This window comes from Phoxinus phoxinus (genome assembly GCF_949152265.1).
Source record: "Phoxinus phoxinus genome assembly, chromosome: 19".
In the NCBI taxonomy this organism is placed as follows: domain Eukaryota; kingdom Metazoa; phylum Chordata; class Actinopteri; order Cypriniformes; family Leuciscidae; genus Phoxinus; species Phoxinus phoxinus.
In genome coordinates, this window is record NC_136894.1 from 3,368,387 (window position 1) to 3,392,058 (window position 23,672).

Sequence of the window (23,672 nt, forward strand, 5' to 3'; positions counted from 1 at the left end):
TGATGATAAAAGATTAATAATCAAGACTCACATATGCTCCTTTGCGCAAACACGAGTCCATTTTCTCAGCAGGGGAGGAGCTAAGAACATACTCCACCATAGACACGCCTAATCCACCGCTCTCAGACCGGGGCGACAGCACAGATCCCGCCTCTCCCACGGGATGGAAACCCTGACCTGGTCGGCGCTGCACCATAATTGGCTGGGACACCGAGTGATCTACTGAAGAAGAAGAAAAAAAGGGACATTAGAGAGAAAAAACTAAATATGTAAAATACAAGCATGCCATCTGCACACACGCATACCAGAGGTTCCCCAAGCACTGTCTCTCCACTGGTCCAGAAAGATCCCTTTTGGTCCATCTTTCCCTGAATCATCAGTTTCCCAGAACTTCTTCCCAGTTAGGAGCTGCTGCGGAGCGGGAACATCAGACATTAAAAAAACATTAATACATAATGAGAAATGAAGTATTAAGAAGATGATGAGGAAGGTAAGGACTCTCACCTCTCCCATGGCTCGGCCCTCCAGCGCAAGTGCCTGGAAGTCATGGTTAAGCTCATCCATTGATCGTACCTGTGTGAAATATTATACAATTATTATAAGATTCAATTTTATACAATTAAAGAGGACCTATTATGTTTTTTTGCATGTTTAACTTTCTTTAGTGTGTAATGTTGCTGTTTAAGAATGAAAAAGTTCTGCAAAGTTACAAAGAGTTATTCTCTATATCAGTGTCAAGGTTTCTGGACTCCCTGAAACATTAGATGTATATACGTATATGCCACACACATGCGCCATCTTGGAACAGTCAGCGAGTTTCACTCACAGTAAGAATCAATGATGCCACAACATTGCGCAGCTTCTGGTTGTGAAACCACTGAGATTTAAATTCCAGAAGAAATGGGATATCCCTTCACATGTGAGAATGTGTCGGTGTTTTTATAATGTATTAACTCAGGGTTTTTTCTTTGGTAACTTTAATGTTGTGTTAGCTGCCGCCTTCATCTTGTTGTATTGTGTTAGTTTAGCAAAATCATCTGCTGAAGTCTATTGCAGATATAGATATCCATACATGCATCTACCTAGGCTAGCAGACGCTCAGTCAACTTGCTCTCGAATGTTCAAAGACCGGCTTTGACAGTTCTAATATGGCGGACGGCTTACATACAGTGGCCCATAGAAACAGCCGCTAAAGCAACATGTATTTTTTTAATATTTTTGATTTGATTTATGTATTTTTATGTTGTTTTATCTTATTTTATTACTTTTATCTTATTTTGCTTGTTGTATTTTATTATTTTTAGCCTATTGTGTTTTTATTGTTGTGTTGTACAGCACTTTGGAAACCTTGTGTTTATTTAAATGGTGCTATATAAATAAAGTGGATTGGATTGGATTATACCTATGCCTGAAACGCCTCCATTGTAATCTTTAGTTTTCTTCCGGGAATCACAATATTCCTTATTTAAATAATTCTAGCCAATTCTGATTGTTCCAGGCGTCCAATCAAAGCACATGGCAAAATAAAGGGGCGGGGGCTGATTGAGCGAGTTAGTAGCGCGTTTAAACTGACGGTTATGGTAAGAGGTGGGACATTTCCTCAAACACGCTTGAAACAGTTGACCAATCACAAAACACTGGTCCAGTCGACCAATCAGAGCACATTGTGCTTTTTTAGAAGGAGGGGCTTCATAGAGACAGAAACTAAACAGAGCATTACTGGGAAGAGAGGGAGAATATGGGATTTTTTTTATTTATTCTAGTAGACCCTAACAACAAAATCAAGACTTCGTAAAATATTATAAATAGGTCCTCTTTAAAAAAAAAAAAAACATCTACCTGGTCAATTTTACACAGTTCTCACCTGGTTGTCTGGATGAATGTTGTCACCAGTCGGCCAGCGGTGTTTGCAATTGTTGTAGCCGGGCTGGTCGCCATGTTGCCGCTGGAAGAAGTAATCCACCATGGCGTCATCTTGAGAGCGCCCTGCTCCCTGCGTAGGGGGAGGGGCCTGAGGAGAAGGGCCGGGTTGGGGGGGGTGGCCCGCAGCACTCAGCACCACAGGCATGCTGGGTAATGGCCTGTCAGGGGGAGGCAGTCTCAGGTGGGGGCTGAACGAATCCTGCCAGAGCACAGCTTTCCTCTTCAACACACACGCTACGCTCATTCCACCAGAGACTGTAACACAAGAACAACACAAAACACTATTAACCCCTAAGGCACCAGGGATTGCTTTGCACTTAAAGTGCATTCAGTTACCATATTGCCACAGCTGTGCATCTCAAGGCAGGCTGAGGATGAGATGAGAAGGCAAGAAATGACTAAATCAAACCAACTTTACTTATTTTAAAGAAACCATCTATGGAGTTGAATTGAATCAAGGAAAAACTAAATAAATCCCTGACCCATGAAAATATAAGGCAACAGAAAAGGAGACACACATGGTCAGGGGCTGGAATGAGGTCAATTCAATCCATCAGTGTGATAGTCAGTGCTCATTACGACATCGCACACACTTGTTGAGGCTCAGTGGGGAAAGCAGAGGTTGTTGTTCTAGTTAATCAAGCCGAGCGGGTCTGTCAAATTGAGTCATTTCATTCTCACTCAAATGTCCATCTGATATCATTGTCACAGAATGACTTTGGAAATGCTGGGGAAAGCCAAGAGTCGAAACTATGGAGGAATTTCCACTGAAACTAATTTTCCTGATGAGAAAAGGTAAATTTTTCTAGCTTGACATAGATTCACATTTAATAGTCAAGTTACATTAGTGGCACATACGCATAAAAATACATCATGGGTGAAAAAAAAAAACTTAAGAATCGCCATATTACTGAATACAATACACTCACTGACAAAGTATTATTTTGTAAAAAATAATTTGTTACAAAAAGTTTTACTATTGAAATTCACTTAAAGGCACAATATGTAAGATTTTTGGATTAGAATACATAAAACCCTCAAGAACAATGTTATATATTTTGTTGACTTGTGTACTAACATTATCCAGAAATTTTCCAACCCTTAAATTAATTTTAACCAGCGTAATAGCCCGTTTCATTGGGTCGCCTGTCAATGATGTCATATCCGCTTCCGCACTACCGTTGATTTCCCGTTTTACTTTCGTAGAAATCATGGAAACACCAAAGACACGACTTTAATATACTATGCAGGTTTTTTTTATACAGGAGAGCAACTGTTTGGATACTTTTATCGACAGAAAACTAATCATTGTTATATAGCTCAACACGGTTAGTCATTTTCTTGAGTTACTGTGAGTACCAGGTCTGAGACGGATACATTTGTCAAATAAAGTGACCTGTATGAGGAGTAATTCAGCATTTGTGGCTATTTCATTAGAATGAAATAAAATAATATAATGTGAATTTAAGTGAATAAACATAACTGTATACAAAGTTCAGGGACGAAGGAGGTGGACGTTAAACTACATTAATCGTAACTTTAATCATAAAATATGTATAAACAGCGCGAAAGGAGCGACAGTGGGTGACTGCGGCGTAAGCATAATAAAAACAGCAGTGTAAAATCTCCCAGGCTCTCAGTTTCACCGTAGCACAGTAACGTTAAAGGGTAACTAAACCCCTGGTCAGAGCCTGACTCCACCCACTGGCAATATTTGAAAAATGCTGGAAAAGTTGGCAGAGCCCAACGGACGAACCGAGGGCGGGGCTGAGCGGGTGATTGACAGACCCGCAGTGATTGACAGCTGCTGTCAGACACGCTAAGATGGAGAGTGACTGGAGTGTTGCATAGCTTTGCAACAGAGCGGTCATTTGAGGTCGAGGACTTTTCTCCCTCACCTTCACCTGAAGTGGAGGAATTGTATGTAGACACAGTCAGAGCTAAAACCATATCAATTCGAGCCGCTAGCTCAAACTGCGGTGTAGCATCGCATTAACTCCCGCATCGCGATAGGCATCCGGCGATGCTAGCGAAGCAGCCGCACAAGAGAGAATGGGTCCAGTATCTGAGTGGATTATTATCCGTTAAGCATGTTTTGCCGCTATGTGAAAAAAAATATCCAGCAAAACGCGCCGGCGGTTGTGGAGTCCATGCAGGAAGAGCAGCGTTTGGCACACAGGTGCATGTAAACACTGGCGCCTAATTTCCAAATCTGGTGGAAAGTTATACAGTCCAGCAGTGCTGTTGCAACCGGCAACACTACACCTACGTGCCATCCTAACCACTGTACTAAACACAGATAAAGCTAATGCTAAAAATCTACACTGTCCTAACTGATGCAATATGCTACTAACTAACTATACTTCTAACAACACTAACAACTATGCTAAATAACTACTTAGGCTACACGAAATAATCTAAATAACTATATAAATGCTATGCTAACTAGATGCTAAAATACGCTATCCTGATCGTTTTCAATACTCGTAATTCCAATTTCCAACTCCTGACTCGCTACAGTGGTTTTGACGGAACCAGATGCTTTTATACCAGCGGCTGCCAGGGGCGTGACAGAGTAACCGTCAGAGAGTACCCCTACTTCAGGAGATTCCGTTTAACCTGAAGAGGGCAGCACTCAGACGTTTTTACACCATATATTTGAAAATTAAAACACTTTGTAATCAAATGTTTAAAAAAGTACTCGAATCAATGAACAGCATTTATGAAGCCCCATTCTTACAGATCATTAACTAAAAAAAGTTGGTTTAGTGTTTAGTTACCATTTAATAAAACTTCAATACATCAGCTCACCCACGAACATGAGTCCCATCAATACCATCAGTGAAGACAACTCCCATGATTCCACGCTCATTCAAGGCCTCATCAAACTACCGTATTTTCCAGACTATAAGTCGCACTTTTCATAGTTTGGCTGGTCCTGCGACTTATAGTCAGGTGCGACTTATATATTTATAGGACCCTCTTGAAAATGAGATGTTGCATCTCAAGAGACTATCCATTAATAAATAAACAAACATGTTTTTTCCCCCTTCATGACGCATTTTTTGACTGGTGCGACTTATAGTCCGGATAATACGGTACGCCTTTGTTATTGTTTTGAAAAAGCGACCTCTAGCGGCGAAACTTACATACTGTGCCATTATTAACATGAACTTGGGTCAGTGAATTCAAACCTATTGAAATGCAGCATAATTTATATAAGCAATAAAGGTGATTATTGCCTCTGTGACTGGGCTGTGTCTTCATTGTGAGATGCCCAGAAAGTTAGCAAAAAATGAACACTTTTACTTTAAAAACAGTACGCAATTATAATATAATATATATATTTGTCTTGCAATACATACACAAAGAAAATTTACATTTAATTATCCAAATGTTTTTCTGTAACATTTGGACCATGCGCCACTTAAGAGGCAAATCAGGACAAAAGGTCGATCTAAAATAGCAATTATTCTAAATCCCTACTCACTCCTGAGTCGGCAAATAACAGCCATTTATCGTGGATAACAGAGGGTTCTTTGCAAAACATTCCTACCACAGCACCTCAAGCCAAAAGATGTGCAATAACAAGGAGGAAAAAAACGTTTCCTCTCGTGACAGTTACACTTGTTTTCTCTGCTTGCAAGGAAATTACAGTTATCTTGTTTTCATTTACATGCTGATATGTCAGCCATCAATAATATGATTTCAATTTCAGTATTCATGCTTATTAAAAGACAGAAACACTTTCTAACAGAATTATATGTGCAATCATGCCTCATGTGGATATATAAGGACATGTGTCTTAACTTCTGAAGTGGTACTTTTAGAAAAAAATATTACATTTACCTAAATGAAAAAAGACAAAGAAACTCGTTTTCTGTTAAATTAACTACAATATAAAATAGTTTATTAATATTGCTATAAATAGCCTAAAAAGATGAACAAGAGCATTTTTGGTTTCAGCAACACCCAAAAAAAGAGGCCACAACTTGAGTTTTGCTCTTGCTTTCACATCTAAAACTGAACCGATCTTTTAAAGAGAAATAGATATGTAGATATAGGCCACCACAAACAAATTAATCCCAACTCTAAAACCCTGATGCATCGGTGTAATCTCACCCCAAAATGGTGCCAGAGGTGTTGGCAGCACTGAGAGCAAATTATGTCACACATATTCTTCTGGAAATAATAGTCTCCAAAAAGGCACTAAGTTTATTTCATAACCACCTTTCATAACTTTGTTAGCGGACTGTCACACACTCAGCTGAAATATTCACCAGGCACTGGAGCTTTCATACTTATAGCACACATAGTTTAGCATTAAATTAAACCAGGTTTAATTTTTGGGTAGGAAGCAAGCAGAAGAACTTGGATGCAGTGTGTCAAGATATTTAGACTATGTGATGCATTTAATACACAAATGAAAATTATTGCACTGCTAGTGAAAGCATACTGAGACGACACAATGTGAAAACCTATGAAATAGATCACGAATAAACCACAAACATTTTCAAGACACTCTGTCATGTAACCCTGACAACTGTTTGAAAGGACCACAGATTTGTCGTTAGTCTCATTAGTACGAGAGGTTTAGGAAGCTGGAGCACCAACTGGCTAGAAGATCATGTGATGGGACAAAAGGCTCTAAGAAATAAGAAAAGAAACTCTTACTGTAAAATAATAGGTAGGGTTATAATAGCTAACTCAATCTAAAAAACATTTTTTTATTGAGCAAGTTTAACTTCATGTACTAAAGAAACTAAAAAAAATAAAAAGGCTATATAGGCATTTAAAACAACATTACTAAAACATTAGCTAATATTAAAATGAAAAAAATGTATTCAATATATTAATTTAAAAAAAATGTATTTCAACTAGGGCTCTCACAATTCCTCAATTAAATTGGAGTACTTGATTTAAAAAAAAAAAAATTAATTAACCTCCAAAATACCGGAAGTGCCGCATTCCACGGACAAGAATCCATGATCCGCATTATTAGAGCGTTTTCAAAAGCTGCACGATATATTAAAACAATTAAAAAATCATATTATAGCACAGTGCTATTGTGAAATCACAACATCTGCGATTCACTTAAATGAATAATTATTTAATACATGCGTTCACAGTAAATGCTGCTCCACACAAACTCAGTCTCTGCATGTGCTGATAGTTCGGGAACATAAACTCTGATTTGCTTTGTGTTTCACGTAAAGTGTTGCACTGTTATCATTAACATGCATGGGCGTCTCAGCAGCTCGGTTAACAGACTCCATCTCTGCATATTCTGCGGGTTTGGGTTGCTTAATCATTTATAAACCTAAGCCAACACAGGAGAATACATCAGTGTTTCTAAACATCCAAACTGTTGTTAACTACAATTTCAAAAGTTTAATCCCCCGGCTCTGAGTTTGCATGTTTTGATGTCCACATGTTCTTGCTCTAGCCTTTCTATCGTAAATAAGTGACCAAATATTAAACATTAATGGACATTTTGAATTAAATACTTGGCCAATATTTAACAAGGATTTGATCATGCTGTAAAGTGTAACAACAGCGATCACCAGGCCATTAGCGCCCTCTACAGGTATTTGTTTTAATTCGTAATGTACACAAGTTGATTATGTTTATATTATATATTTTACATTATGCATTTTAACAGTGTTGTTCAATAAAAAGCTTTTGATACTTTATTTAAACTAATTATTATTGCCTCGTTATTATACACATGTATTTTAAGTTCACGTAGGTCTATTTTTATTACAAGAAAAATTATTTGACTACCTAATTAATCGTCAAAATTAGTGTTGTCAAAAGACCCGGTACTTCGGTACCATTTCGGTACTAAAAAAATGAAATGGTTACGGTACCAGCCTACTAATACATTTTTTAAATTACCCCAAGAGAATAATTGCTTCAGTATATAACTATTGTTTATTGTTAGGTCATTTTATCTAATGTTATCTAACAAATGGATATACACTTTAATCAGGGCTCGACATAAGCAATGGCCCGATGGCCCGGGGCCAGTAAAAGAGTATGGCCATCAGCAAAACAAACAGCAATTCGTCACACAGTGGCGCGAAGAGTGTCAATGTTACTTCAGGTTATTTAATATTCCGGCTGTGAATTATAAGCTCTGCGTCCCGATTGAGCTAAAATCAACCAATCGTCGAGGTAGTTCAGTATTCGCAATCGCATACTCCGTTGTTGGGGGGCGAGCGCGCGCGCGCCGTGTCCATGCACTTCGTGAACGTGCGAGCCTGCGAGGTGCTAGGGATAGACCGAACGTCAGGACATTGTACTTATAAGCTCGACAGGAGGCGAATATCAAGAATGGCCTGTGACGGGATGCTATCTGTATCTGAAAGTAAGCGTCTTTCAGATCCACTGAGATAAACCATGCAATCTCACGGGCGACTTTGCGCGAGGATTGGTTGTCAGCAATTTAAACGAGCATTTCATAAGCGCTTGTTCAAACGTCTGAGGTCTAGGATGAGTCTGAGACCACCACCCTTTTTGGGGACGAGAAAGTAGCGTCTGTAAAAGCCCGACTCGCTCTGCGTTAGAGGAACGGTCTTTATAGCCCCTTTTCCCAGCAGTTTCGCTATTTCGGCGCCAAGTAGCCTAGATGTGATAGCCTACTTCGCTTTTCACCGTAGGGCGGATTGGCCAATGTGGGCCGGCCCACTCGGAAGGCTACACGAATATATTTAAAAAATGACGGAAATCATATTACATTTATTTTCTACGCAAATGGCTGAGTGAATCGATCGCGCGGGCGCGGCCGACAAGGAGTGTGTTTTGTGTGCATGTGAGTGTATTGCCCTCCCTCCATGTTGAGTATCTTGAAACACGCCCCCTTTCACGTTTAGTTTTACAGCGAGAGAGAGAGATATTGATCCGTTACTGCGAATTAATCTGAGCACATAATTACAAATAATTGTCTATGGATGAAAAGCTGGAAGAAAAGAAGCAAGTTTAATATCACATGATAGCCTAATAGTAGCCTATGCCATGAGGATTCATGTTAATGCAAAATGTTAATGTCTTGATAGTTTTATATTAATATTGTTGTGTGTCAATGTTCTTCTGTTTGTTTCCCTTTGTTTTACAAATATTATCTAATATGTGTTGTGTTATTTAAAATAAATGTTTAAATAGCATTTATTTTTGTATTGTGTAATATTTTTATGCTATAAGTAGTGTTAAAAATTATTCTGCACATTGAGCCAATGTGTTATGATGTGGGATGTGGTGGGCTACTGTGGGTCAAGAAAGTCCAGGGCCACTTTTTGGTCTCAGTCCGCCCCTGCGCGGCAGTCTGCGAGCGAACTTTTATTATGTTCAGCACCCATTCTGATGTGCCAGAAATGGTTTCCCATGCTTTTCCTTATATTTCTTTCAGGGCCAGTAAAAATATAGAAGGGGCCAGCAAAACTCTGATCTACTGGCCCCGGGGGGATTTTTTTTTATGTTGAGCCCTGCTTTAAAGCTGCAGTCCGGCACTTTTTTGGGTTTAAAAATATCAAAAAAGACATTTTTGAAAAAAAACGTAACCAGCCAGTGTTCAAAACGATCTGCTTGCCTTACCTCGATTCAAAACGGTAAGCTTGTAATAATGATTTTAATTCCAGTGGTACTGGTGGATTTCCGCGGGAATTTCGAGCATGTCTTTGCGTCATTACGTCACTTCTGTACACAGAGAGAAGGAGTCCCCGGCTAGCGTGTGTGGATGATGGTGGAGGTTTAGCTTAGCACTTGGTATGGCGGATCCCGAAAGTTTAAAGCGACAATCACCAGGGACAACTGGAGATTCACCAGTTGTAAAACCCAAAGACTTCGGACTTCAGATTGGCTACAGAAAAAATATATTTTTCACGTTTTGACGTGATATAAGCAATCGTTAGATTTAATCAGCATGATATAGCCCACTGCAATGCTTCCCCCCACCCCCCGAATTTGGTCAGAACAAAAGTGAATGTTACTTACTTGTTCAGATGACATTTTCCGATGAAAATTCTAATGTTGACACTTTCAAAAAGTATACTCTGAGATTGCTGATGACAGTAACGTTACAGTATCCACAGCGACGCGGCAGCCATACATTGTGTTCATCCGCGCTGTTTCATGCCGATTTACTACCCACGCACAGTTAATAATTCCGCGAATAACTGCAATTGCAGATTTCTAACAGAGATGGCGACAAAGAGGAAAAACGACGGACTGCAGCTTTAATATATGCAAATTGAACCTAAATTAAGCTTTGGTACCGAAATTGGTACCGAGAACCGTGGATTTTCACAGGTATTGGTACCGAATACTGAAATTTTGGTACCGTGACAACACTAGTCAAAATAATCAACCCATTACCAAAATAATAATTAGTGACAACCCTAATTTCAAGCATACTAAATAACAGGCAATGTCCACTCAACACACATTTTAAATCCCTCTTTCTGCTCTTTATCGGTTACAATATAAGCCTACTTTTTAAATGTCTGCTTTTTAATTTGTCCCTAGGAACTTCAAAGGTTGTAATTGCAATTCAGCAAGATTATACAGCTGCACAGATCCCCATTAGGTGTAATCCTGTACACATTGATGAAGTAATGCCCTGAGCTTCAAATCAAGATAGTACACAGGGTGAAGCAACACGCGGTTTAAAAACACTGAGATAACTGTGTGCACACAGCACTCCCGAGGCCTCCGTCAGAACAATTTTTTTTATGATAAACATGGTCTCTTAAACCAGCACATAAAGTCAAAACCAGGAGTCAATAGACTAGAGGGTAAACCACCACAGACAGAAACTATGACAAATGAGACATACACCTACATGGACAGATTATGTGACATGCCCTCACATCCTCAAAACAAAACCATGCAAGGTAAAAGAAAATGTGAATCTGACTTCATTAAATATGGGTTATATTCAGGTATTCAAGGAAAAATCCGGGGTCTTGAAGCAACACCTGCATATGGAAAAACACATTCAACTCCCACACTTGTGACTTGTGGAAAAGAGATAAAATGCCACAGAATGAGTGCTACAGAAATCCCCCAAGCACACGATCAAACCGAAAGTCCCCTTCACATTCATCACAGCATGACTTGAATAAAAAACAACTTGCTCTTATACTAAAGTGCAATAGTCAGATTCCAGAAGTAAAAAAATAAATAAAAAATCACATTTATTTTCTAAATAATGGAAATGATTTTTAACAATAACTTATAATCTGTTAAGCACAGACTTATTGTGAGCTATGATGTTGTTTTGTTGAAGCCCGCATTCAGCATGCGTTTCCTCAACTTGTTTATTTATATAAACAATCATGTTTAACAGCCATAATCTATAACCAATGATTCTGCAAAGAATCTCCAGCGGCGATCAAAAAACTGAAACAAAGCAAATCCCACCGAAATAACTCTTTGGCTTGATACTTTTCAGCTTCAAATCAACGTTTGTAATGTTATGATTCACCTTGTAGCTGGTTGGTTTGGTTTATGGATTAAAGACTTAAAAAAAAAAAAAGGTGGATAGAAAAGAAAGAGCACTGTTGCACCGCCAACATATTGGCTGTGTCCTGTAAGCTATTGAGCTGCCTACCTCGACGTGACGCATATGATACCCAAAGTTGAGACAGCCATTGTCCTCATAGATTACATGCACTTTACAGCCCGATCAGTTTCGCCATTACATGGCCCGAGCTCCACAGACACCCGGAAACCAGAGCTCCTGAGCGGCTGCATGTTCACCTCCCGGAAGTGGGCAGAGATACCGTAACTCGTTACCCATGATGACCAAAGCATGCGTTTGCATCATGATAACACAGACAGGTAACAAAAGACGCGCGCATTAACCCTCAAGAGAAGGAGGAAGAGCATAAACGGCCAATAACGGTGCACACGAACCCGGTGACTTCAGACAGTCGTGAAACAGAGGCGTTTATCGGAGTTGTCACATTAATTCGCGACATGGGAATCGGTGAGGGGCGGAACTGTCTGGCAAGGCTTTGATCAAACGTTATAATGACTATTACACGGCCTAAACGGTCAAACATAGCCGGTTCCCCGATATAAAACAGACACAAGCGGGTGTGTAAAACGCACGAACCGGTACCTGATAGTCTGTAAGCCGCTATTCTACAGGTCCTCTTCCCGTTAACAAAAGGCCCGGGCCGTCTGGACAGGAAGAGCACTAGCAAGAGGAAGACCCGGGGAGAGGAGGGGGAGCTACAGCCTTATAATAAAGCCCTCGAAATCACTCGTTACGCATCATAACTCCAAAAAATAAACGCGAGGTGAGCTAAAACGGTTCAGGAGGGAAATACGGTTTGAGAACAGAGGGATACTCACAGGTGGAGGATGCGGATGGTGACGGATTTCAGCCCCGGTTCGCAGCAGCTCCCAGCTTTCACACCGACAACATGGCGGCTCGATCCAAGCAGACGCGCGCGGGGCATCATGGGTAGCATGAGAAGGAGCGCGTGCGGTTCATTGCGCCAAGAGGGGAGTGTCGTCCTTTGTTGTGCTCGAGACACATACAACAATGTACAGATTTACAGGCGCGCATAATGTGTGACACACTGAGCGAATGCGACAGGGGCTTTTGAAAGTGAAGTTATTTTTTTGTGCCTATTACAAGAGTAGAAATGTATTCATCTTTTGGGTGTATCTGTTGTTTGGGGCAAGACATAGCCTATCCAATTTATTTGTATATGTAGCCTATTGTAGCCCAATAATCATACTTGCTGGTCTCAGTAGAAAATGCTAAACTAATAAATAGGGTTTTTTCTATCAGGCAATTGTAGCAATTTTTTAAAATAAAAGGCAATAAAATGCAGTCACAGCAGGTCACTGTAAAAAGTGATCAATGACAACATGTTTTTATATTGCTTTTAACTCATAAAAGTAAGTTTTAAAAATCAAAATAAACTTCTTTTTGTAAGTTATTCAAGTTTCAACTCATTTTTTAAAGTACGGTAAGTTTAATGTAATTTAAGTTGAAATGACTTAAACATCCAAGTTCATTGTACTTAAAAATTTAAGGCTGCAATGTTTTTTTACATATATGTATTTTATCAGCATTAATAGTTATCAGAATTAACATAGTTTTTTATTATTTTATGTAAATAATACTTACTGAGAAATATACAATTCTGAAATGTGAATAAAGCATCACCCGTTCAAAATGTGACTGACATGTTTACATGTATTATAATCTCAGTATCTTTAAAATACAATGTTAATTATACATTAACAATAGATGGATTCAATAATCATTCAGAGTGGCAGTACATTTTATATTTTACAGGTTAATGTTTTCTTTTTCTCTATAAAACACAGTTGCCATGATGAAGACTAGAAAAGAGGCCTGTTCTCTATTATAACTGCATTCATGTGTCAATCTGACATGTTTATATGAATTATAATCTGGTAACACTTTATTTTAGTGTCATTGTTACATATGTTTCATGTGTAGTAATAACTATTAATTATGCGTAATTACATGCAACTAACCCTAAAACAAATCCTAATACATTACTTATTATAACTCAGTACTTAGATGTATAATTACAGTGTAACAAATATCAATACCTTAGAAACACAATGTTAATAATGCATTAATAACAGACCCTTTAAAAAATTAAATGTATAACATATTGTGGTTTTATGTGTATTATGGTGTTTTACATGATTTTAAGGATCGTCCTTTTTTATTATAATCTTTCATAGCAGCTGGTCAATAGATTAAAAAATTTAAGAAATAGTTTTGTATGATATGTCATGTTTAAATGTAAATATCTAATTAAATAGCAATAACCTATACGTTTAAAACAGAAATCTTATATGAGTTGTAACTGTAAATCTACAGATGTAAATAGATAAAGTATAATAAAATAAACACTTAAATGTGTATATCTGAACATTTTATTTCCATTACAGTCATCGTTATGAAAGCAAAATAGCCCCAAATCAAAAATAAATAAATAAACTGACCAGTGCATGAAAAAACACAATAGTTTTTCCTCAAGTGTCTTGCCTTAAAAGTAAATCTGGTCACAAATTTTACCGTGTGGAATTATTCAGTGTTTCTTTTCTCTCTACAGACATAGTTGGCACAAACATGCAGTACTAGAAAAGATGCATGTTCTTCATTATACAGGTGAAACTCGAAAAATTCAAGTGCAAAAGTTAATTTATTTCAATTTTCAAGGTGAAACTAATATTGATTCTGATTGGTCAATATTTTATTCACGATAAAACACGGCTATGACCGCTTCACCCAACTGTTCTATGTATCACTACACAACACCCCTAGCAACCACTCTTAGCAACTTAAACACATGTTTGATCTCGATATTGTTCATTGCTCATTTGCTCTATAGTAAAATATTGTGAGAGATCGAGTAAGCGAGTGTACCTGTATTTACAGTAGATATAGCATTTTCCTTCAGGTCTGTCCTATATATCCTTAATAAAAAATCCATTTGAATGTCCGCTGCTATATCTTGTCCTTTTAACTTTTCCCGTGCCCATAACGTTAGTCATCTGTCAGTTGCGTCTTCCTTCTCCGTGATGATCACAAGTTTGAGTCCTTTCAATGTAAAAGTCTTCTCTACTGACTGACTCACTCATAAAGACAGTCTTTGCCGCCATCTATTGGCGAAATAATGTATGTAACTGTTGCTGTTTACGGTCAGGGACTATTTTTTCCAGCGGAAGGAAGGCTTTTAGTGATTTTACTTCATGAAAGCTGCATAGATACATCTTTTTCGGCTTTAATAGTTGTATTGTGTGGTAACCGTTTTATAAAAGCAATAAGGTACTCGAGGCAAGTGCTGTATCGTGAATAAGTCACAGCTGAAGGGCGTTGTTAGGCCTGACGCCAAGCGTCAGTCTCGTACCTTATTGCTTACTTATTACATGCAAAGTGAGATATTTCAAGCCTTTATTTGTTATAATTTTGATGATTATGCCTTACAGCTTATGAAAACCCCAAATTCAAAATTAAAATATTGTGAAAAAGTTTTCATAAGCTGTAAGCCATAATCATCAAAATTATAACAAATAAAGGCTTGAAATATCTCATTTTGCATGTAATGAGTCTATATAATATATTAGTTTCACCTTTTAAGTTGAATTACTGAAATAAATTAACTTTTACACAATATTCTAACATTTCGAGTTTCACCTGTAAGTTGCAGTCATTAAAAAATAACAGGCTGTTCGAAATGTGAGCAGCTTAACTTGCCTTTGTGTAAATGGCAGAAGGACATTGGCTGCGAGTGAACTATTTCAAATGATGTATAATGAGATAAAACAGGTCTGGTCATTGTCTAAACATCTGCCTCACAGCTCTCTCTAGGGAACAACAGTTTTAGCCGTGAAAACGAGACCGAGCTTTTTATCCTCATCCATCAAAACCAGTGTTTTATTTCACACAAACCCTCTGTGGAGCATTTATAAGTCAACAAGACAAAGAATAATCTAGAAAGAGTTTATTATGCCGAACAACTGTCCCACCCTTCAGGTGTGTCCCTCGCACACACACTCGCTCGCTCGCTCACACAAACACAGCCTTCCTGAAACAAGTATTGTACATTAACATACATTCATTCTAAGCTTGTGTTCAAATAAACATATATGGCTAGTCACATTATGCGTCAGGTGCATAAGTACATATCAAAACGTGTTATCCGTGTACATCGACACAATCAGAAACGCACATTCATGCACGCAGACGTATGAGGGCCACCAGAGGCTCAACTCCTCTGTCGTGAGTTTTACATGCACAAAGTCCTACAGCATTCCTCAAATACACATCTACCCAACCTAAAACATTCATCTAACACATTACATTATAGTGTCGCATATCAGAGTATAAACAATCACGCACACACGCACACACACACACACACACCAGAAAGAGCTGAGCGGGCAGCTCCGGCGTGTGCTCAAAGATTACCTGGGTCAAAGGTCGGCCACCTTGTGAATACACAAACATATACAAAGGCCTATGTGCTTGTGCACGTATGAACACACACACACACACACACACATAGAAGATCTGTTCCTGTCTTCAAGTCTGATTTAATAATGCTCGTGTCCATATGCTTGTTCTCTCTCTGTGACTCTGGCTGGTGTGGCACTATATATTTTCTCCAATAGAGGGAGGCAAAGTTTGAGAGATACAGACGTTGAAGTTGGTAGAACATTTCCCACAATGCAGAGGACTTCATCTCTCAGAGATAAGCAGTTGTTTTCCTCTGAAGGTGGGGTTTTCTTCTGCTTTCTAACCAGTCCTAGAGATAAAAAAACCATACATTTACAAAGTGAAGTTTCTAAACCAATAGGCTGCGTCCGAAATCACATACTCTCTTGAGGAGATACTTAATTACTCTGCGACCACTAAAACTGCACGCTCTATATAGTACTAATGTCATTTGGATGCACTACATTCACCACGTTGACATTATCATGTGATCTGCCATTCATAAATCCTCTCCCGTGGCCTCATGGGATAGTAAAGTTTCCATCATATGCACACTTCAGAATCTCACCGGAAGTAGTTGGTCATCCGGGTACTTTTATGAGTACTGATATACTTCTTTTGTCACATACTGTTTTCTGCCTACTACATAGTAGGGAAGTATGTGATTTTGGACGCAGCCTGTGTTTGAAGTACGTCTGTCCATACTACTTACGCTATTTTTATAGTAAATAGTACATATACTGTGCAAAGTATGCAAATTTTCACCACTAAATGACCAGATATGGCGAAATGGAAAGTATCCCACAGAAGTCCCTTTAAAGGAGAACTCCGGTCAATTTTAACATTGAGCTAATTTTTTTTGTAAATTTGGAGTGCTGTCAATACAGAGAACAACGACAAAAATCAGTGTTGCCTACACCGTGTTATCCTCTTTTTAAAATTTGCACCCTGTTGACTTCAATGGGGCACATTATAAACCTGCTTTTAGCCTCTTAACATCCTTAATGTTTCATTACAAGTGCCCAGCCATGTTAGATGATTCCTTCAGAGTGAACACGAGTGAATCTGACTGCAGTAGATGTGAAAGATATGAATAAAAATGATGTTATATCAGCCAGCGCACATACCTGTGTTTAGTTCCTGTTTTCGGTCGAAGTCCAAAGTAGTCGATTGTCGAGTTCACGCGCATAGTGATTATGTTCACTCTAAAGGAATCATCTAACATGGCTGGGCACTTGTATGACACATCAAGGATGTTAAGAGGCTAAAAGCAGGTTTATAATGTGCCCCATTCAAGTCAACAGGGTGCAAATTTTAAAAAGAGGATAACACGGTGTAGGCAACACTGATTTTTGTCGTTGTTCTCTGTATTGACAGCACTCCAAATTTACAAAAAAATGAGCTCAATGTTAAAATTGACCGGAGTTCTCCTTTAACATGTTTTTCTTAAAAAAAAACTTAACATTAAAATGCAAAATAACAATAAATAAATAAAAATTGAACATTATAAATAAGTAAATTGATAAATTACTTAATTGATCATTTTAATTATTTATTATAAAATATATTAAAAAAAATTATAAAATATATACATTTACTGGACAAACAATTTGATGTAAAAAAAATGCCAGCAAACGGTCATTTTTATCATGTTTGTTTCGCGATGCACGCTGTTTCCAGTGATTTCTTTCTGATTAGTTTTCTGATAAAACTTGCATTTGTTGGTGAAATGAGGGGTTAGTGTGACGTTGTTCCAGAGAGGCGTGTGACGGGCGTGTTTTAGTGAAGCGCTGTGGAGCTTCTGGCCCGACAGTGGAAACGCGGCTAATGTGGCACACTACTTTTTGAAATGCTCATCATTCAATTATGCAATGGCTGCTTCCGAAATTGCATACTCTCTTGAGTAGGTACTTATTTTAAATAATTACTTCACAACAGCTAAAAAAAGTATGTTCTATATAGTATGAATGGAATCTGTACTTTGTCATTGTCATGTGACCTACGGCGTCAGTTGCGTTGCTTCATTGCCGTTCACAAATCCTCTCTCGTGGCCTCATGGGATAGTAAAGTGTCCATCGTATGCACACTTCAGATTTTTAGACGACTCTTTTATGGGCACTGTGAATTCAGACATTTTTCGCCTACTATATAGTAGGGAAGTATGTCATTTCGGATGTAGCCCTCTTGTTGCAACATTTTATCTCGTTGCAAGTGGGTTTTTTATTTGTGCACTTGTTATTCCATGTAGAAAAATCGAATAAATGCAATTAAACATAGTCCCATCACACACTCACAAAAAAAAAAGAAGTAGGGCTGTCAAAAAATGAATCGTGATTAATCGCATCCAAAATAAAAGTTTGTGTTTACATAATATATGTGTGTGTACTGTGTATAATTATTTATATATATAAAAACACACACAAACATGTATATATTTAAGAAAAATTGGTTATATTTATATATAAGATATTTATATATATAATATAAATTATATAAATGTATATACAGTATATAAATGAAAATATTTCTTAAATATATACATGAATGTGTGTGTATTTATACATAATAATTATACACAGTACACACACATATATTATGCATACACAAACTTTTATTTTGGATGCGATTAATCACGATTAATCTTTTGACAGCCCTAAAAAAAAAAGTAAAGATTGCCTAAATGAATGAGTACTTACGTATAGAGAGGCTGCAGCTGTAAGTGAGAACTCTTCTGTGGAGGCTGGTAACTATACGAGTCCAATCCACCAATGAAGTCAACTGCAACAGAGACGGTCATCAACACTTCAATATCATTGGAATTCAGTTTCTAACCGCAGATTTCCAAATGCAGAACACTTACAGCTGTCCTCATCATCCAGGAAGACTCGACTGACATAGCAGGCATAAACAAATCCAAAGAGCTGAAAAACAGAAGCAAACAAATATGTGAACAGGCCAAACATTCATATGCATGTACTTTTGTTCATGTAAAGAAAGGAGATTAATCGGAAGCACTCACTGCAAGAAACACTTGCAAGGCTGAGCTGACCACCTCTATGTACTGGTAATCCAGTAGGCAGCCACTGACAGTGATCACATGATGATCCTGAGGAGCCAATGGGGAGTCAGGCACTGGAGTAACTAAGCAACCAGGCCCGTTCTCCATCCACCAGGAACGATGAAGCGATGTGTTAAATGTCATTAGAAAATCCTTGTCCTGAAGAGGAACACAAACAGAAAAACTCAACTCGGACTCTGTTTACAAGTTTTATTTACTCTATTTTAGTTTTATTAACATTTTAAATAACAATTTTTGTTTTCATGGTCATTTTAGTTTAAATTTGAGTAATTTTGTTATGTGCTTTTGCATTTTATTCGTTTTTTAATTTCCAGTTATTAACTTTATATTTAACTTGTACAAACTTATTTCAGTTTATTGCCAAGGAAACATTTAGAAGTTTTTCCATTAATATTTTTTAAGCATTATTATTAATTAAAAAAAAATTAATATTCAGTTTTAGATAATGATAATAATCCTGTTCCAAAGAAAAATTGTCTTCATAATCTATTAACTCTTTCCCCGCCAGCATTTTTAATAAATTTAACAAAACTTTCATGTCCCCCAGAATATGTTGTTGCATATATCTGAACACACAATATATCAAAAGAAAGAACAGAGCCTCAGCTTTTAAACAAAAAACTTAACTTTTTTAACTTTTATTGTAGATTTCTCCATGCATTCTTTTTTTTAATGTGGGTTTTTAATTTGAAAAAAGTAACATTTTAAACAAAAAGCTGAGAAAATCGTGTTTTTATTCTAAGACTGCAACGTGCATTAGCAATGCTTATATTGCTTTTTCGCCTGTGTTTTGATCCGGAGATTTTTTTTTTTTTTTTTTTCAGATCCTATCGTATCGTAAACACGGAAAGCAGGAAAATTCCATCAATGGCGAGGAAAGAGTTAAAATGTCCTCAAGCCCCATTTTCCTATTAGATCATGCTAACCAATAAACTCTTTTACGGGACGCCCACTTTTCATAATCAAAACAATTCCCAATTAATACAAATAAAATGAAATGCCCTTAGTTTCACTTGAAAATACAGAAGAAGAAAAAAGCCATTTCATGTTGACTTTAAGATTAAAGCATAACAATGCATGAGATCAAACATGTAATCAGACACTTTGGTGTATTTGCACAATGACTGGAGTCTGGACCAGTGAAGTAAATCCACTTACCTGTGACAGGTGGCCAACTTCCAGGTAAAAACAGATGATGAAAGAGTTCCAGCCAACCCAGAGCACAAGCCATACAGCATACTGAAATATGCACACACACACACACACACACACATTAATGAACACATATAAGACATGTAGTATTCAAAAAGACACCATTTTAGTTTTGTTTGTGAATCTGACATCTGACATTTGTTTGTCTCGCCATGATTATGCGTATGCCTACCAGTATAAGATATCTGGAGCGGATTTGCAACGTTCCAAATACTCCCAAAATGACGGCCACAATGTGGAGGAAATTGGCCAGGATGGGAGCCCACTGATATCCCAAAAAGTCAAACACCTGCCTCTGTAATGCAGCGACCTGTGAACACACCAGGAACAGATCACATGCACAATCAATCCACTTTTATGCATTGCATACGTGCGCACAAAAAGCTTGTACCAATACAGATAATGTCACGTATAGCTGTCCCACATCACTGCAGACTTCAAAATGAGCTATACTGGGTTTGTTTAGGCAAATATGAGACTGGCAAAACAAGCTTGTGCTGCAGACTCCCAAGTTACATTGGCAGGGAAATGGTACACAAAATCTGGTATTGCTGGCGACCAGTCTTGGCAGAGATCGACGTGCGCAGCATTCATCCAAGAAACGGCCCAGTGCACATTAACCACGGAAATTCTTCGAAGAAGGATCATCAGCCACGCGAATCTGCGCCAATAAACTCAGACGATTCTCGTACACTGGACCGTCCGTCATTGACAAAGTACTGCATGTCCTTCGCATATGCGTTTATTAAATATTTTGGTTAATTTGATGATGGAGTGAGTCTGGTGGTGGGTTAGTTTAGCCAAACTCCCAAGCTGTGCCTGGTCCATGTTTGCTGTGCACTTTAATTAGTTTAGTTATAATTACTCTAATAACAATTAGGCTATTCAGATTTTTATAAAGAATATATGGGGCGTGAAAAACGTACCTGTTAAAGAGTTAGTCCACCTAAAAATGGTAATTATCCCATAATTGACTCACTCTCAACCCATCCTAGGTGTCTATGACTTTCAGCCAAACACAAGCAGAGTTATATAAAATATATATATCCTGGCTCTTCCAAGCTTTATAATGGGAGTGAATGGTACCTTAGATTTTGAAGCCCTAAAAAGTGCATCCATCCATCATTAAAGTAATCCGTACGGCTCCAGGGGTTAATAAAAGCAAGTATAGTACGCGAGTCGAGTTCTGGCGAAAGATTGACCTCTGACCCGAAGTGCAGAGGATTGATCAAAACAAAACACCCGTCATGTTGACCCAGAATTTTGCTTGCTGGGAAACTTTATGAAAATTGATAAACACTTCACAAATTTCAAATAAATTTTTGGGAAATAGCCCTGGCAGTGGCCAAAAAGTGTATTGCTGTCACATGGAAGTCTGATTCCCTTCTATCTATAACTAAATGGTATTTAGAAATGAATAACTGTGTCCCTTTAGAAAAAATAACATATAACCTTAGAAAGGGATACAACACCTTTATTAAAATTTGGCAGCCCTATCTAGATCATGTGGATAATGTGATATTGGAATGTGACTGACCTCAAAACATTGTACACCTACTTTAAAATAATGGAGCATCCTTTTGGGGGTTTGTTTGTTTGTGTTTGTTCTCGTTCTTGTAAACTGAAAAATGAAAATAAAGTATTCCAAAAAAAATAATAATATCTAAAATGAGAATTTTTAAAGAGAAATGTGGGAGGAGCTTGAGTTTTTTGCCCTATTTGTTTGAACCGCGAGAAGCGTCTACTCTCGTCTAAGCTCACGCTACTCCTACATCATACGTCAGGGTCGAAGGTCACTCTTCCGCGGGAACTAGACTCACGTACGGCAGTTAACGGAAGCCAGTGATTATAGTTTATAAAGTTATAATTATGGATATTTTTCTCACAAATATGCATTGCTTTGCTTCAGAAGGCCTTTATTAACCCCTGGAGCCGTGTGGATTACTTTTATGATGGATGGATGCACTTTTTTGGGTTCAAAATCTCAGGTACCATTCACTCCCATTATAAAGCTTGGAAGCGCCAGGATATTTTTTAAGAAGAATGTCATATACACTTAGGACAGCTTGAGGGTGAGTGGGACAATTCTCATTTTTGGGTGAACTAACTCTTTAACAATGAATCAGTAGTACAGGGTGCAGTGGACCATTAAAACCCACTTAAGTCAATGGTAAATAAAAAATATAGTCTCCACACACATAGGAGCAATCCCAAAGCTCTGTGCTGCGGCTGTTTCCATGGAAACTGCCTGGAGCCCCGGCCCACAGCCCTATGAGAGAAGAGCCCCTTCCTCAGGAGACCCTCATCCTCACATGCACCTCATCTGTGTGTTACACAAACAAATCATGCATATGCATACATATCTGGGGCATGAAGTTTGAAGCAAAGGCATGAAGTATAAAGCAAAGTTTTGACAGATGACTCGAGTGAAAAGAGAACCAGGGCATCTTGTCCCTTGGCTTCACCTCTTCCAAATCACTCTCTCTCTCTCACACACACACACACACACACAATATCTTTTCAGGTAAGACTAGACATGAATTGATGATGATCAACAACACTGTCTTACCAGCTGCAGGCAGCAGATGACCACCAGCGTGCACCTCCCGTCGCACGGACCCATGCTCTCGCGCTTGAGGCACGGCTTGGGCCCCGCGAGGCGTCGGGAGAAAGCGGAGTCCCCGGTGAGGTCCAGCGCGCTTCAGGGTCTTGCTTTACGATCACCGTTCAAAACATCAAGAAGCCCACCGGGCCGCGTGCATGCTTCGGTGCGTCGATGCTTTCTGGTGTCTGCCGGTCATTCCGGACCTCCTCCGCGGAATTGTCCTGACCGAAGCGTCCTACAGGATCCCAATCTTAGCGGATTTGCCACACCTTCATTCCGCACCGGGTACCAGGCGCAGACAGCCCCAAAATAGCACAAAGAACAGAGGAAGAGTCAGTGAGCGCGTTTAACTGGCAGAAATGAGCATCATATGATAAGCATCAGACGGAGCGCGCGCGGGGGGGGGGGGGGTGTAAGGGCGCGAGGTAAGAAAATAACGCAAATGAAATCCGGAGCGAGCACAAAGCGAGCCTTTGTGACTTACCGTGAGGTCCGGTATTCGTTATTTCCCCGAGCCGATGTACCGTCGGGGGTCTCAGACTGGCGCTGTAGTTTGAGAGACCATCCTCCTGCTCCGGCTCTTTGTCAACATCGGCACCGGGAGGAGGGTGAGGGTTTGTGGGTGGAAATCAGACACCCTCGTGCGAGTCTGACTGCAACCCGCTCGCGCAACCGCACAGAGACGCTCGCCGCGCGCTTGGCACGACATGAGGCGTTTTACTGAGGCTGAGCACAAAGAAAACCATCATGCGGCTGCGGACGCTCTTATTACAAAGTGGAAACATTTCTATATTTAAACTAATTTTACTTTAAAGTATGCTAGGTGTACACATGCCCAATATACACTACAGTTT

The 23,672-nt window shown here is 38.8% G+C and overlaps 2 protein-coding genes across 9 annotated transcripts in view; both read right to left on the minus strand.

The window, feature by feature from the left end:
* The window catches only part of pum1 (pumilio RNA-binding family member 1), a 29,371-nt gene extending 16,911 nt beyond the window's left edge, over window positions 1–12,460 (minus strand). For 2 of the 7 annotated variants that reach the window (XM_079590571.1, XM_079590568.1), the window contains exons 1-5: window positions 12,283–12,460; window positions 1,865–2,178; window positions 505–573; window positions 306–411; window positions 32–222 (exon numbers count right to left, since the gene is read on the minus strand). In XM_079590571.1, coding sequence (XP_079446697.1) covers window positions 32–222; window positions 306–411; window positions 505–573; window positions 1,865–2,167 — 669 coding nt within the window. In that variant the 5' untranslated portion in view covers window positions 2,168–2,178; window positions 12,283–12,460. The remainder of the gene's footprint in view (window positions 1–31; window positions 223–305; window positions 412–504; window positions 574–1,864; window positions 2,179–12,282) is intronic. The other 5 variants (XM_079590573.1, XM_079590570.1, XM_079590572.1 and 2 more) reach the window with 3 other exon arrangements.
* A 1,380-nt stretch (window positions 12,461–13,840) lies between these two features.
* On the minus strand, window positions 13,841–23,552 carry nkain1 (sodium/potassium transporting ATPase interacting 1; the record flags this gene model as incomplete). 2 transcript variants are annotated; one of them, XM_079590857.1, is made up of 8 exons in its annotated part: window positions 23,303–23,552; window positions 22,783–23,087; window positions 20,386–20,523; window positions 20,160–20,240; window positions 18,942–19,139; window positions 18,783–18,843; window positions 18,619–18,700; window positions 13,841–16,232 (listed from the first exon to the last, which is right to left on the minus strand). In XM_079590857.1, exons 2-8 carry the CDS (start codon window positions 22,834–22,836, stop codon window positions 16,223–16,225), a joined length of 624 nt encoding a protein of 207 aa, XP_079446983.1. In that variant the 5' UTR covers window positions 22,837–23,087; window positions 23,303–23,552. The 2 variants fall into 2 exon arrangements, with proteins under 2 accessions (XP_079446983.1, XP_079446984.1); XM_079590858.1 differs by lacking the exon at window positions 13,841–16,232 and having other exon boundaries at window positions 18,615–18,700.
* Between the last annotated feature and the right edge of the window lie 120 nt (window positions 23,553–23,672).